The following is a 15,770-nucleotide window of genomic DNA, read 5'->3' on the forward strand; positions in this document are numbered from 1 at the left end:
GATTGAATTGGCTCTTTCCTCGTGTGTGCATGGGACTCAGTACCACTCCAGCTGATTTTAATAGAGGCCTGGATTTAATTGGTTCTTTTCTGGAGTGTGAGTTGGGTTCAGTATCACTCCAGCTGGAATTAATAGAGGCCTGGATTAAATTGCCTCCTTTCTGGTGCGTGAGTGGGACTCACTACCACTCCAGTTGGTATTAATGGAGGCCTGGATTGAATTGGCTCTTTCCTGGTGTGTGAGTGGGGTTCAGTACCACTCCAGCTGGTATTAATATAGGCCTGGATTGAATTGGCTCATTCTTGGTGTGTGAGTGGTGCTCAGTGCAAGTCCAGCAGGTATTAATAGAGGCCTGGATTGAATTGGCTCATTCTTGGTGTGTGAGTGGGACTCAGTACAACTCCAGCTGGTATTAATAGAGGCCTGGATTGAATTGGCTCATTCTTGGTGTGTGAGTGGGACTCAGTACAACTCCAGCTGGTATTAATAGAGGCCTGGATTGAATTGGCTCATTCTTGGTGTGTGAGTGGGACTCAGTACAACTCCAGCTGGTATTACTAGAGGCCTGGATTGAATTGGTTCTTTCCTGGTGTGTGAGTAGGACTCAGTACCACTCCAGCTGTTATGAACGTAGGCCTGGATTGAATTGGCTCTTTCCTGGTGTGCCAGAGGGACTCAGTACCATTCCAGCTTGTATTAATAGAGACCTGGACTGAATTGTCTCTTTCCTGGTCTGTGTATGGTATTCAGTACCACTCCAGCTGGTTTTAACATAGCGCACTTCGAACTGTCCCTTGCACTGTGACCATTTTAAATGCCATTCCATGCGGCTGTTTGATATCCCCAGCACTGCGGCCATTTAAACGATATGTGCTGCTGCCATTTTAAATGGTATTCCGGGCGGTTGTTTGATGTCACCTGCACTGCGGCCACTTTAAGCGACATGTGCTGTGGCTATTTTAAATGATATGCACTGTGTTCTGTTTGAATTCAGAGCAATGCACTGGATCGTTTTCAATGTTTTCTGTCCATGGCAGTGAATGCAATAGGTTATAAATTAGAATAATGACTCATAAAGTATAATAAATCACAGACAATCATAAAGGATTATAACGATTTATAATGGTATCGGAAGCATTATAAACAGTTTATAAAGGTTATAGAGGTCATTTTATGTTTCTCAATGTTTATAAAGGATTATCAATAATTATCAAATTTCTTTTTATTAGAAAGGGATTATAAAAGAGTCAGAAAGATTCAGACAGCGCTCCCACGCCAGTCACCCTGGAAACAGACCCCGTCCTCACTCCAGTTACCCTGGTAACATACCCTGCGCCCACTCCAGTCACCCTGGAAACAGGCCCTGCCTACACTCCAGTCACCCTGGAAACAGGCCCCGCCTACACTCTAGTCACCCTGATAACAGACCTCCGCTCACACCACTCCATCACACTGGAAACAGACCCCGCCCACACTAGCCATCAACGCTGGAAACAGACCATGCCCCCCTGCCCATCACCCTGGTAACAGACCCCTTCCCCACTCCCCGACACCCTGGTAACAGACCCTGAGCCCAGTACCCTGCACCTTGGAAACAGACCCCTCCCCCACTCCCCGTAACACTGGAAACAGACCCCACCCCCACTCCATTTGACCTGGAAGCCGATCCCTCCCCCACTGCCGTCACCCTGGAAATAGACCCCGCCCCCTCTCCTTCACTGGAGAATCAGTCCCCGCCCCACACTCCGTCACTGCAAAAACAGACCCCGTCCCCACTCTGTCTGCCTGGAAACAGACCCTGCCCCAACTCCCCGTCACGTTGGAAGCAGACGCCGCTCCCCACACCCCGCACGTAGGAAACAGACCCCGCCCACACTAGGCCACCGGGGAACAGACGTCGCCCCCGTCCACATCACACTGGAAACGAACCACGCCTCAACTCCTCCATTACCGTGGAAACAGTCCCCGCCCACACTACCCATCACCCTGGAAACAGACCCCGCCCCGCTCACCATCACCATGGAAACTCGCCCCACCGCACATCCCCTTACCCTGGAAACAGACACCGCCACCACTTCAGGTCACCCTGGAAGCAGACCCCGCCCCAACTTCGGGTCACCCTGGAAACAAAACCCGCCCCCACAGCCTGTCGCCCTGGTAACGGATCCCGCCCCCAGTTCCCGTCACCTTGGAAACAGATCCTGCCTCCACTCTCCATCACCCTGGTAACAGAATCCGCGCCCACTCCTCTGTCACACTGGAAACACACCCCACCACCACTTCTGCATCACTCTGGAACCAAACTCCGCCTCCACTCACCATCACCCTGCTAACTGACCCCGCCCCCACTCCTCTGTCACCCAGGCAACTGACCCCGACCCCACTTCCCGTCAGCCTGGAAACAGACGCCACCTCAACCCACCCATCACATTGGAAACAGACCCCGCCCCCTCTTCCATCACCGGCGAAACAGACACCGCCTCCACTCCTCCTTCAACGTGGAAGCAGAGCCCGCGCTCACACTCACTGCATGTTGACAGGCCCCCCCTGCTCTGTCACAGTGGTGACAGGTCCCGCCCCCGTTCTGTCTCCACGGTAACAGTCCCCGCCCCCTCTCTGTCTCCATGGTGACAGGCCCCGCTCTGCCCCCACTCTATATCATTGGGGACAGTCTCCGCCCCACCTATGTCTCCATGGTGACAGGCCCCGCCCCCACTCGGCCACCATGGTGACAGGCCCCGCCCAATCCTCTGATCATTGAATGAATTTAACAATTGTAGCAAAGGGAGATTTCAGCACATTCTTCACCTGCTCTCTGAACTGTGTCTGGGTCACGGCATAAATCGCAGTGTTTGTGCAGCAACTTAGGAGCTGCAGCATGAAGCCCCATTCCTGCAGAAAGATATGGCGATAAACAGATACAGGCCAAAAATACATCATCCGGTTATCTATTGATAACACCATGAACATCGTCCACAGCAGGATGAAATTCCCCGAGATAACGAACAGCAAAATGATGGATTTCCTTCGACTCTCCATCTCGGGGTCTCTGCGACTCTCCCCACTGCAATGAGCCCGGAGTCTCCTGCGTCCTCTGCTGCTCACTAAAATGTGTCTGATGGTGAGAGCGTTGAGCAGCAGAATCAGCACAAATGGGACCCCCGGGGTTAGAATGTGGTGGAGGAATTCGATTATTGTCCAGACACGAGAGGAATAACCATCCCTTGTTACCTCACAAAACCAGGGGCTGTTCCACAGCAAATACCAACCTGTTAACATAAAATACCAGAAGATGTTCTTTAAACAGCTCAGCACAGTCACTGTTCCCACAACCACTGCCGACGTTTGCTCACTGCAATATTTACTTTTCAGCTTCTGGCAACAAATGGCCACAAATCGATCAAGGGTGAAAGTGACAGTGAACCAGACAGAACAGTCTGTGGCTGCGTAAAGCAGGACGGCGTGGATATTACACACGGGGATGTACCACAGGAACTGAAACTGTTCCCGATAAACAATGGGAATGTGTCTCAATATCAGGTCCAGGATAATGACCAGTAGATCCGCCGCTAACATGGCCACCAGGTAGCGAGTGACACATTTGGAGAGACCGCACTTTCCCAGAGACAGGATCCCAATCGTCAGCAAGTTAACTTTGAGGAAGGGAAATAAACAGAGAAATTATACATCAGAGTGGAGCAAAGTTACCAGTTTGATTGAGGACTCATTGAGATTTATAACTGTGTTCCTGTATCCAGTGATGTACTGAAACGATTGGACCTGAATGAACAAATGGGAAGGTCTGTGATACGGTGGAAGACAGGAGAGATTAAATATTAAAAGGATGATATTGAAATTGTTAACCTGAATGTGATCATAATCCTCCCCCTCCCTCCTTTCCCCGTCTGGTTTGAAGACTTTTCGATCTCTGATCACTCCCAGTTCTGATGAAGGGTCACCGGTCTCAAACATTCAACTCTGTTTCTCTCTCAAAAAATCCCGCCAGACCTGCTGAGTATTTCCAGCAATTCCTCTTCTGATTTCAGATTTCCAGCATCTGCAGCACTGTGGTCTTGTAAAGAGAGTTAAATGTTGAACTGACTAGGAGACACTGTCTCAATGCCTGTGGTGTGTGTGTGTCTGTGCATCTACATACCTGGCTCAGTGCTAGGTTCTGACCTGTGTGTGCGTGAGTCAGAGGGAGAGAGTGCTTGTGTCTGTGTGTGAGACAGCGAGAGCATGTGTGTGTCTGACAGAGAGCAGGTGCGTGTGTGAGAGAGAGCGTGTGTGTGTGAGAGAGGGAGAGAGCGTGCGCGTGTGTGTGTGAGAGTGTGTGTGCAGGCCTGTGCGTGTGTGATAGAGACAGCATGCACGTTTGTGTCTGAGAGAGCACGTGTGTGTGTGTGAGAGAGACAGCATGCCCATGTGTGGCTGAGTGTGCGTGTGTGAGAGAGAGAGAGAGTGTGTGTGTATGATGGAGAGTGTGTGTGTGTTTGTGTGTGTGTGTGAGAGAGATAGCATGTGTGTTTGTATGTGTCAGAGAAAGAGTGTGTTTGAGAGAGAGAGTGCGTCTGAGAGTGTATGTTTGAGAGACTGTGTGTGTGAGAGAGAGAGCGTGTGTGTGTCCAAGAGAGAGTGTGTGTACATGCGTCTGAGAGTGAGCGTGTGCGTGTGCGAGTGAGAGAGAGTGTGTGCGTGATTGTGTGTCTGACAGAGTGTATGTATCTATTTGTGTGCCTGTGTGTCTGCGAGAGCATGTGTGTGTGTCTTTGAGAGAGTGTGTGTGTGTGAAAGAGCGTGTGTGTGTGTGAGATTCAGACAGAGAGCATGTGTGTATGTCTGTGAGAGTATGAGTGTGTGTGTGAGAGAGAGAGAGAGAGCATGTGTGCGTATGTATATGTGTGTGTGCGTGTGTGTGAGAGAGTGTATGTGTGTGTGTGAGAGAGTGTGTGTGTCTGAGAGTGAGCGTGTGTGTGTATGCATGTGTTTGTGTGATTGTTTGTCTGAGAGAGTGCATGTGTGTATGCGCGTGCGTATGTGCGTGGGTGAGTGGGTGTGTGTGTGTGAAAGAGCATGTGTGTGTGTGTGTGTGTGAAATAGCATGTGTGTGCGCGAGCGTGTAAGATAGAGAGCATGTGTGTATGTCTGTGAGGGAGTGCGTGTGTGTGAGAGAGAGCATGTGTGTGTATGTGTGTGAGAGACAGAGAACGTGTGTATGTGTGTCTCTTTGAGAGAGAGCGTGTACATGTGTGTGATAGAGAGTGCTTGTGTGTGTGGCTGAGAGGGAGAGTGTGTTTGTGTGGCTGAGAGAGTGTGTGTGTGCGTGCGTGTATGTGACAGAGAGGGAGAGAGCGTGTGTGTGCGTGTGTGCGACAGAGAGCCTGTATGGGTGTGTGTGTTTGAGAGAGTGTGAGTGAGCAAGAATGAGTGTGTGAGAGGGAACTTGTGCATCTCTGAGAGAGTGGTGTGTGTGGGAGAGAGCGTGTGTGTGTGTGTGTGTGTGTGAGCGAGAGAGAGTGTGTGTGAGTGCGTCTGAGTGTGAGTGTGTGCATGTGTGTGCATGTGTGTGAGAGAGAGAGTGTTTGTGAGAGAGAGAGCGCGTCTGTGTGTGTGTTTGTGTGTGTGGGAGAGAGAGTGTGTGTGTGAGAGAGAGAGAGTGTGTGTGTGAGAGAGAGCGTGCGTGTGTGTGTGTGTTTGTGTGTGTGGGAGAGAGAGAGTGTGTGTGTTTGAGAGAGAGTGTGTGTGTATGCATGTGTGTGAGAGAGAGAGTGTGTGTGTGGGTGTGAGAGAGAGAGCGTGTGTGTGTGTGTGCGCGTGTGTGAGGGAGAGAGAGAGAGAGTGTGTGTGTGTGAGAGAGGGAGAGTGTTTCTGTGAGAGAGGGAGAGCATGTGTGTGTGTGGAAGAGCGCGTTTGTGTTTGTGTGTGTGTGAGAGATAGGGAGCGTGTGTGTATGTCTGTGAGCGAGTGTGCGTGTGCGAGAGAGAAAGTGCACGTGTGGTGTGTTTGTGTGTATGTGCATTTGAGAGAGCATGTGTGTGTGTGAGAAAGAGTGTGTGCGTGTTAAGAGCATGTGTGTGTGTGTAAGAGTGTATGTATGTGCGTGAGAAAGAGCATGTGTGTGCATGTGTGTCAGAGATTGTTTGTGTGAGAGAGGGTCTGTATATGCGTGTGTGTGACACGGAGCATGTGTGTGCGTGTGAGAGAGAGTGTGATTGTGTGTGTGTGTGTACATGTGTGTGCGTGTGCATGTGTGTGCACGTGAGAGAGTTTGTAAGTGAGATAGAGAGCTTGTGTGTGTGTGAGAGAGTGTGTGTGTGAGAGAACATGTGTGTGTGTGTTAGAGAGAGAATGTGTGTGTTAGAGAGAGAGCATGTGTGTGCATGTGCGTGAGAGTGTGTATATGTGTGAGAGAGACTATGTGTGTCAGTGTGAGTATGTCTAAGAGTGAATGTGTGTGTGAAAAAGACAGTGTGTGTTAGTGTAATTCTAAGAGTGAGTGTGTGTGCGAGAAAGCAAGTGTGTGTGCATGAGATAGAGTGTATGTGTCGGTGAGTGTTTGAGAGAGAGTGTGTGTGAGTGAGAATTTATGTGTGTGAGCGTCTGTGTGTACGAGAGAGAGCGTGTGCGTGTCTGGGAGAGCGTGGGTGTATGTGTGAGAGAGAGAGCGTGTGTGTGTTTGTGTGTGTGTGTGCGTGTGTCTGTGTGAGAGAGAGTGTGTGAGTGTGACAGTGTGCTTATGTCTGAGAGGGACTGTGTGTGAGTGCGTATAAGAGTGAGCGTGTGTGGGAGAGAGTGTGGGTGTGTGCGTGAGAGAGAATGTGATTGTGTGTGTGTTTGTGTGTGTGAGAGAGAGAGTGTGTGTGAGTGAGAGAGAGGGTGGTATGTGTGTGTGAGAGAGAGTTTGTTAGTGCATCAATCTGTATGAGAAAGATTTCGAGTGAGAGGGAACATGTGTGTGTGTTAGAGAGAGTGTGTGTGTTAGAGATAGAGTGTGTGTTAGAGAAAGTGTGTGTGTCTGTCTGTATGTGTGAGAGACACAGCATGTGTTTGTGTCAAAAATGGAGTGCGTGTGAGAGAGAGACAGAGTGCATGTGTGTGTCAGAGAGAGTGATTGTGTGTGTGTGTGTGTGTCTGTCTGAGAGAGTGTGTGTGACTGAGTGAGGGAGAGTGTGTGTATGTGTGTCAGAGAGAGTGATTGTGTGTGTGTGTCTGTCTGAGAGAGAGTGTGTGTGAGTGAGAGAGAGTGTGTGTGTGTGTCTGAGAGAGTGTGTGTGAGAGTGAACATGTGTGTGTGTGTGTTAGACAGAGAATGTGTGTGTTAGAGAGAGAGAGTCTGTGTGTCTGTGTGTGTGAGAGACAGAACGTGTGTGTCTGTCTCAGATTGAGTTGTGTTTGAGGGAGAGTGTACATGTGTGTGAGAGAGCGTTTGTATGTGTGTGTGTGTGTTAGAGAGAGTGATTGTGTGTGTGTGTGACAGAGAGAGCGTGTGTATGTGTGCGTGTGTGTTGGAGAGAGAGTGCACGTGTTTCTGAGAGAGAGTGTATGAGTCTCTGAGAGACTGTACGTGGGTGTGCGTGAGTGTGTGTGTGTTAGAGAGAGTGTATGCATGTGAGAGAGTGTGTGTTTGTGTGTGTGTTGGAGAGAGAGTGCACGTGTGTGTCTGAGAGAGAGTGTATGTGTCTCTGAGAGACTGTACGTGGGTGTGCGTGATTGTGTGTGCGTTAGAGAGAGTGTATGCATGTGAGAGAGTGTGTGTGTGTGTGTTTAAGAGAGAGCGTGTATGTCTGGGTATCAGAGAGTGTGTGCATGTGACAGAGCGTGTGTGTCTGTGTGTGAGAGAGAGAGTGTGATTTTGTGTGTGTGTGTGCATGTGTGGTGTATGTACGTGTGTGAGAGAGAGAGAGTGTGTGTGTGTGTAAGTGAGATAGTGTGTGTCAGAAAGAGCATGTGTACGCGTGTGTGTGGGTTTGTGTGTTAGAATTTGTGAGAGAAATAGCATGTGTGTGTGAGAGATGGAGAGAGACACTGTGTGTGTGTGTCTGGGACAGAATGTGTGTGTATGTTTGAGAGTGTGTATGTGTGTGAGAGAAAGTGTGTGTGTGAGAGAGGAAGCATGTGTACGTGTGTGTGTGAGAGAGTTTGTGTGTGTTTGAGAGAGAGTGTGTGTGTGAGACAAAGTGTGTGTGGGTGTGTGAATGGGTGGTGTATGTGTGTGTGTGAGAGAGAGAGCATGTGCGTGTGTCAGAGAGAGCATGAGTGTGTGTTTGAAAGATAGTGTGTGTGTGTCAGAAAGAGCATGTGTATATGTGTGTGTGTGTCTTTGTGTGTTAGAGTGTGTGAGAGAAAGAGCATGTGTGTGTGAGAGATAGAGAGAGACAGTGTGTATGTGTTTTGGGGAGTGTGTGTGTGCGTGTGTTTGAGAGAGTGCATGTGTGTGAGAGATAGAGTGTGTGAGAGAGAGAGCATGTGTACTTCTGTGTGTGTGTGTGAGAGTGTGCGTGCGTGTGTTTGCGAGAGAGCGTGTATGTGTGAAAGAGAGATAGTGTGTGAGAGAGCGAGCAGGTGTACGTGTGTGTGTGTGTGAGAATGTGTGTGTGTGTGTTTCAGAGAGACCATGTGTGTGAGAGTTAGAGAGATTGCGTGTGTGTGTCGGAGAGATAGTGTGTGTGAGAGAGCGTGTGTACGTGTGTGTTTCTTTGTGTCAGAGAAAGAGCGTGTGTGTGAGAGAGAGAGAGCATGTGTGTGTATGTGTGTGAGAGTGTGTATGTGTGTGTGTTTTTTGAGAGAGATTGTGTGTGCGAGAATGTGTGTGTGTGTGTTTGTGTTAAAGAGTGTCGTGCGTGTCTAAGAAAGGCAGCGTGTTTGTGAGAGAGAGAGAGCGTGTGTATGCGTGTGAGAGAGATAGAGAGTATGTGTGAGAGAGTGTGTGTGTGCTTGCGTGTGTTTGAGTGTGAGAAAGCGTGTGTGTGTGTGAGAGAATGTGTGGGTGAGTGCGTCTCAATGTGAGTGTTTGTGTGAGTGTGCGTGTGTGTGCGTGAGAGAGAGAGATCATCTATGAGTGTGAGAGAGGGAGCATGTATGTGCATGTGTGTGAGAGTGTGTGTATGTGTGAGAGAGACTGTGTGTGTGAGTGTGTCTGACAGTGAGCCTGTGTATGAAAGAGATTGTGGGTGTGTGCCTGTGAGAGAGAGTGTGGTGTGTGTGTGAGAGTGTGTGAGAGAGAGAGCATGTGTGTGCATGAGTGTGAGAGTGTGTGTGAGAGAGCCTGTGTGTGCGTGTGAGAGAGAGTGCATGTGCGTGTATGTGTGTGTTTGTGCATGTTCGTCTGTGTGCGCGAGAGAGACAGTGTGTGCGTGTCTGAGAGTGACTGTGGGTATGAGTGTGGCTGAGAGTGAGCGTGCGTGTGAAAGAGAGCCTGTGTGTGCGTGTATGAGAGAGTGTGTGGTTGTGTGTGATTGTGTGTGTGTGTGTGTGCGTGTGTGTGTGAGCGTGCGTGCGAGTGTGGGTAAGAGAGAGAGAGAGATTGTGTGCGTCTCCGTGTCTGGGACAGAGTGTGTGTGTGATGGAGAGAGAGAGAGCGTGAGTACATGTGAGAGAGAGCATGTCTGCGTGTGTGTGTGCGAGAGAGAGCGTGTGTCTGTGTGTGACATTGTGTGTTGTGTGTGTGTGTAAGAGAGAGCGAGTGTGTGCATGTGAGACAGCGAGTGTGTGCGTAAGGGAGAGAGAGAGATTGTCTGTGTGTGTGTCTGTGTGTATGTGCATGTGAAAAAGAGAGCGCGAGTGTATGTATGTGTGAGTTCGAGAGAGCATGTGTATATGTATGTATGAGAGAGAGTGTATGTGCATGTGTGTGAGAGTGTGTGTGTGTGTGAAAGAAAGAGTGCGTGTGTATGTTCGACGGAGAGCGTGTGTGTGTGAGAGAGAGTGTGTGCGTGTGTGTGTGAGAGAGAGAGACAGCCTGTGTGTGAGTGTGTGAGAGAGAGAGGGATCGTGTGTGCGTGTGTGTGTGTGAAAGACCGAGAGAGATTGTGTGCGTGTGTGAGTCTGGGACAGAGTGTGTGCGTGTGAGAGAGAGCATGTGTACGTGTATGTGCGTCAGGGAGAGAGTGTGTGTGTGTTTGAGAGAGACCGTGTGTGAGAGAGAAAGAGTGTGTGGGTGTGCATGTGTGGTGTGTGTGTGAGAGAGAGAGCATGTGCGTGTGAGGGAGAGAGGGTGTGTGTGTAAGATAGTGTTTGTCTGTCAGAAAGAGCATGTGTACGTGTATGTGTGTTTGTGTGTTAGAATGTGTGAGAGAAAGAGCATGTGTGTGTGTGAGAGATAGAGAGAGACAGTGTGTGTGTGTGTGTGTTGGGGAGAGTGTGTGTGTGTGTTTGAGAGAGAGCCTGTGTGAGAGAGAAAGAGATAGTACGTGTATCGGAGAGAACATCTGTATGTGTGTGTGAGATAGAGTGTGTGTGTGTGTTTGAGAGAGAGCGTGTGAGTGTGAGAGAGGTAGTGCGTGAGAGAGAGAGAGCATGTGTACGTCTGTGTGTGCGAGAGAGAATGTGTGCGCGTGTGTGAGAGTGAGAGAGATTGCGTATGTGTGTAAGAGAGCTTGTGTATGAGAGAGTGCGTGTGTACGTGTGTGTTTGTGTGTGTAAGAGAAAGAGCGTGAGTGTGAGAGAGCGTGTGTGTGAGAGAGAGCATGTGCGTGTATGTGTGTGTGTTTTTTGAAAGAGATTGTGTGCGTAAGAATGTGTGTGTGAGGGAGCATGGGCACGTGTGTGTGAGAGAGCACGTGTGCGTGTGTGTGCGTGAAGAGTGGCGTGCGTGTGTAAGAAAGACAGTGTGTGTGTGTGAGAGAGAGCGTGTGTCTGCGTGTGTGAGAGAGAGAGCGTGTGTGTGTCTGAGAGACGGTGTGTGAGATTACATCTGAGAGTGAGTGTTTGAGAGAGTGTGTGTGTGTGTGTGAGAGAGCGTCTACGTGGGTGAGAGAGGGAGCATGTATGTGCATGTGTGTGAGAGTGTGTGCATGTGCGAGAGACACTGTGTGTGTGAGTGTGTCTGAGATTGAGCGTGTGTATGAGAGGTAGTGTTGGTGTGTGCCTGTGAGAGAGAGAGTGCAGTGCGGTGTGTGTGAGAGTGTGTGTGTGTCTGAGAGAGACTGTATGTGTGAGTGCGTCTGAGAGAGAGCATGTGTGTGAAAGAGACCATGTGTGTGCGTGTGAGAGAGAGAGCGTGTGTGTGTGAGAGAGAGAGAGACAGAGAGAGGTTGTGTGCGTGTGCCTGTCTGGGTCAGAGTGTGTGTGTGTGAGAAAGAGAGCGTGTGTGCATGTGAGAAAGAGCATGTGTGCCTGTGTGCGTGTCTGTGTGTGTGTGTGCGAGGGAGGGTGTGTGTATGTGTGTGTGAGAGAGTACGTTGTGTGTGTGTGTGCAAGAGAGAGTGAGTGTGTGTGTGTGTATGTGAGACAGGGAGTATGTGCGTGAGAGAGTGAGAGAGCGTTTGTGTGTGTGTCTGTGTGTGTGTGTGAGAAAGAGAGCGCGTGTGTTTGTGTGTGTGAGCGAGAGAGAGCATATGTATATCTATGTATGTGAGAGAGTGTACGTGTGTGTGAGAGAAAGAGAGCATGTGTGCGTGTGTGAGGGAGAGAGTGTGTGTGTTTGTGTGACTGAGAGAGAGTGTGTGTGTGAAATAATGTATGTGTGTGTGTTAGAGAGTGTGTGTGTGAGAGAAGATTTGCATGTTAGAGAGTGCGTGTGTGTGTGAAGGACAGAGCGTGTGTGTGAGAGAGAGAGTGGGTGTGTATGTTTGTGTGAGAGAGAGAGTGGGTGTGTATGTTTGTGTGAGAGAGAGACAGCCTGTGTGTGTGTGTGTGTGTGTGTGTGAGAGAGAGAGCTTGTGTGTGTGACAGAGAAGAGAGTTTGTGTGAGTGTATGTGTGTGAGAGTGTGAGAGAGAGAGAGCGAGAGAGCGTGTGTGTGTGACAGAGAAGAGAGTTTGTGTGTGTATGTGTGTGAGTGTGAGAGAGAGAGCGTGTTTGAGTGTGCGAGAGAAGGTGTGTGTGAGAGAGAGAGAGAGAGAGAGCGTCGGTGTGTGTGCATATGTGTGTGAGTGTGAGAGAGAGAGCGTGTTTGTGTGTGCCAGAGAGTGTGTGTGTGAGAGAGAGAGCGTGGGAGTGTGTATTTGAGAGAGAGACAGCTTGTGTGTGCATATGTGTGTGTGTGTGTGAGTGAGACCGTGTTTGTGTGTGTGTGAGAGAGCGTGTTTTGTGTGTGTGTGTAAGAGAGCGCGAGTGTGTGTGTATGTGAGACAGGGAGTGTGCACGTGAGAGAGAGCATTTGTGTGTGTGTCTGTGTGCGTGTGAGAAAGAGAACGCGAGTGTATGTGTGTGTGAGCGAGAGAGAGCATGCGTGTATCTATGCATGTGAGAGAGTGTATGTGCATGTGTGTGAGAGTGTATGTGTGTGAGCGAGAGAGCATGTGTGCGTGTGTGAGGGAGAGAGTACGTGTGTGTGTGTCTGACAGAGAGTGTATGTGTGCAAGAATGTGTGTGTGTGCTAGAGAGTGTGTGTGTCTGTGTGTATGAGTGTGTATGAGAGAGTGTGTGTGTGAGAGAAGATTTGGATGTTAGAGAGTGCGTGTGTGTGTGAGAGAGAGCGTGTGTGCGTGAGAGAGAGAGTGTGTATGTGTGTGTGAGAGAGAGGGAAGAAAGTTTGTGTGTGTGTGTATGTGTGTGAGTGTGAGGGAGAGAGCGTGGTTGTGTGTGCGATAGAGTGTGTGTGAGAGGGTGAGAGCGTGTGTGTGTGTGTCTGAGAGAGAGAGCGAGCTTGTGTGTGTATATGTGTGTGAGTGTGAGAGAGAGCGTTTTTCTGTGTGCGAGAAAGTGTGTGTGTTTGAGAAAGAGAGTGTGGGTGTGTGTGTGTCTAAGAGAGAGAGAGCTTGTGTGTGTGTATATGTGTGTGTGTGTGTGATAGAGAGACTGTTTGTGTGTGTGAAAGAGAGAGCATGTTTCTGTGTGTCTGAGAGAGAGAGTTTGTGTGTGTGAGAGAGAAAGTGTGTGTGAAAGAACGTGTCTGTGTGTGTTATAGAGTGTGTGTGAGTTTGTATGAGAGTGTGTGAGAGAGAGAGTGTGTGTGAGAGAACATGTGTGTGTTTGAGAGTGTGTGTGTGTGTGTGAGAGAGAGAGAGCGCTTGTGTGTGTGTGTGTGAGAGAGAGAGTGAGTGTGTATGTGTGTGTGAGAGAGGCACAGCCTGTGTGTGTATGTGTGTGTGTGAGAGGGAAGAAAGTTTGTGTGTGTGCATGTGTGTGAGTGTGAGGGAGGGAGCGTGGTTGTGTGTGCGAGAGAGTGTGTGTGAGAGGGAGAGAGCGTGGGTATGTGTGTCTGAGAGAGAGAGTTTGTGTGTGTGAGAGAGAAAGTGTGTGTGAAAGAACGTGTCTGTGTGTGTTATAGAGTGTGTGTGTGTTTGTGTGTATGAGTGTGTGTGAGAGAGAGTGTGTGTGAGAGAACATGTGTGTGTTTGAGAGTGTGTGTGTGTGTGAGAGAGAGGAGCGCTTGTGTGTGTGTGTGTGTGTATGAGAGAGAGCGCATGTGTGTGCGTTTGTGCGTGTCTGTGGGTGAGACAGAGTGTGTGTGTGTGGGTGAGATAAAATGGGATTGTGTGATTGTGTGTGTGAGAGAGTGAGTGTGTGTGAGAGAGAGAGAATGTGTGTTTGAGAGAGAGCGTGTTCGTGTGTGTGAGAGAGTGTGTATGTGCGTGTGTGAGAGAGAGACAGCCTGTGTGTGTGTGTGAGACAGACAGAGTGAGCGTGTGTGTGTGTGAGAGAGAGAGAGAATTTGTGCGCATGTGTGTGTCTGGGACAGAGTGCGTGTGTGAGAGAGAGTGAGCGTGTGTGTGTGCATGTGAGACAGGGAGAGTGTGCGTGAGGGAGAGAGAGCGTTTGTGTGTGTGTGTATCAGTGTGCGTGTGTATGCCAGAAAGAGAGCGCGAGTGTATGTATGTGTGAGCGAGAGAGAGCATGTGTGCATGTATGCATGTGAGAGAGTGTATGTGCATGTGTGTGAGAGTGTGTGTGCGTGAGAGAGAGCATGTGTGCGTTTTGAGGGAGAGAGTGCGCGCGTGTGTGCGTGTCTGAGAGAGATTGTGTGTATGTGAAAGAATGTATGTGTGTGTGTTAGAGAGTCTGTGTGTGTCTGTGTGTATGAGTGTGTGTGAGAGAGAGAGTGGGTGCCTTTGTGTGTGTGAGAGAGAGCGTGTGTACGTGTGTGTGTGAAAGAGAATGATTGTGTATGTGTATGTGTGTTTGTGTGTGAGAGAGACAGTATGTGTGTGTGTCTGTCTGAGAGAGTGTGTGTGAGAGAGAACATGTGCGTGTCTGTGTTAGAGAGAGTGTGTGTATGCTGGAGAGAGAGTGTGTGTGTGTCTGTGTGTACGAGAGACAGAGCGTGTGTGTCTGTCTAAGATTAAGTGTGTGTTTGAGAGGGTGTATGTGTGTGTGTCAGAGAGAGTGATTGTGTCTGAGTGTGTGACAGAGAGAGAGAGAGAGTGTGTGTGTGTGAGAGAGAGTGTGTGCGTGTTTGAGAGAGCGTATGTGTGTGAGAGATAGTGTGTGTGAGAGAGAGAGCATGTGTACCTGTGTGTGTGTGAGAGAGTGTGTGTGTGTGCTGCGAGAGGGCGTGTGTGTGCTTGAGAGAGAGCGTGTGAGTGAGAGAAAGAGTTAGGAAGTGCGTATGAGAGAGCATTTGTACGTGTGTGTGAGAGAGATAGTGTGTGAGAGAGAAGAGCATGTGTACATGTGTGTGTGTGTATGCGTGTGTGTGTGAATGTGTGTGTGTGAATATGTGTGTGTGTTTGAGAAAGAACGTGCATGTGAGAGAGAGAGAGATTGTGTAAGTGTGTAAGAGAGATAGTGTGTGTGAGGGAGAGCGTGTTACGTGTGTGTTTGTGTGTGTAAGATAAACAGCGTGTGTGTGAGAGAGCGTTTGTGTGTGAGAGAGAGAGAGAGCATGAGTGTGTGTCTGTGTGTGAGAGTGTGTATGTGTGTGTTTTTTCAGAGGGATTGTGTGTGTGAGAATGTGTGTGTGTGCGACAGAGGATGTGCACGTGTGTGTGAGAGAGCGTGGGTGTGTGTGTGTGTGTGAAAGAGTGTCGTGCGTGAGTAAGAACGACAGTGTATGTGTGAAAGAGAGAGCGTGTGTATGAGAGAGCGTGCGTGTGTGTGTGCATGCGTCTGTTCGTGTGTGAGAAAGCGTGTGTGTGTCTGAGACTCTGTGTGTGAGTGCGTCTGAGACTGAGTGTTTGTGTGAGAGTGTGTGTGTGTGTCTGTGCGTGAGAGAGAGTGTCTTTGTGCGTGAGAGAGGGAGCATGATTGTGCATGCGTGAGAGAGAGAGAGCATGTGTGTGCATGTGTGTGAGAGAGAGAACGTGTGTGTCAGTGAGACGGAATGTGCGTGAGAGTCTGTGTGTGCGAGAGAGTGCATGTGCGTGCTTGAGAGAGACTGTGTGTGTGAGTGCATCTGAGAGTGAGCGTGTGTGTGAGAGAGAGAGTGCTTGTGTGTGCATGTGAGTGTGTGTGTGAGAGAGACAGCGTGTGTGTGTCTGAGAGAGACTATGTGTCTGAGTGCGTCCGAGATGAGCGTGTGTTAAAGATAGCCTGTGTGTGCGTGTGAGAGAGACTGTGTGATTGAGTGTGTGTGAGAGAGAGAGTGTGATTGTGTGTGTGTGTGTGAGAGAGAAACTGTGTGCGTGTATGTGTCTGGGACAGTGTGTGTGTGAGGGATATAGAGCGTGT

At 49.5% G+C, this 15,770-nt stretch overlaps 1 protein-coding gene across 1 annotated transcript in view; it reads right to left on the reverse strand.

Annotated features, from left to right (window-relative positions):
* Window positions 1–2,754: 2,754 nt before the first annotated feature.
* The window catches only part of LOC137366189 (probable G-protein coupled receptor 139), a 40,877-nt gene continuing 27,861 nt past the window's right edge, over window positions 2,755–15,770 (reverse strand). The window contains exon 2 of the mRNA XM_068028179.1: window positions 2,755–3,653. Coding sequence (XP_067884280.1) covers window positions 2,755–3,653 — 899 coding nt within the window. The remainder of the gene's footprint in view (window positions 3,654–15,770) is intronic.

This window comes from Heterodontus francisci, unplaced genomic scaffold (assembly GCF_036365525.1).
Source record: "Heterodontus francisci isolate sHetFra1 unplaced genomic scaffold, sHetFra1.hap1 HAP1_SCAFFOLD_319, whole genome shotgun sequence".
NCBI classification, from domain to species: Eukaryota; Metazoa; Chordata; class Chondrichthyes; order Heterodontiformes; family Heterodontidae; genus Heterodontus; species Heterodontus francisci.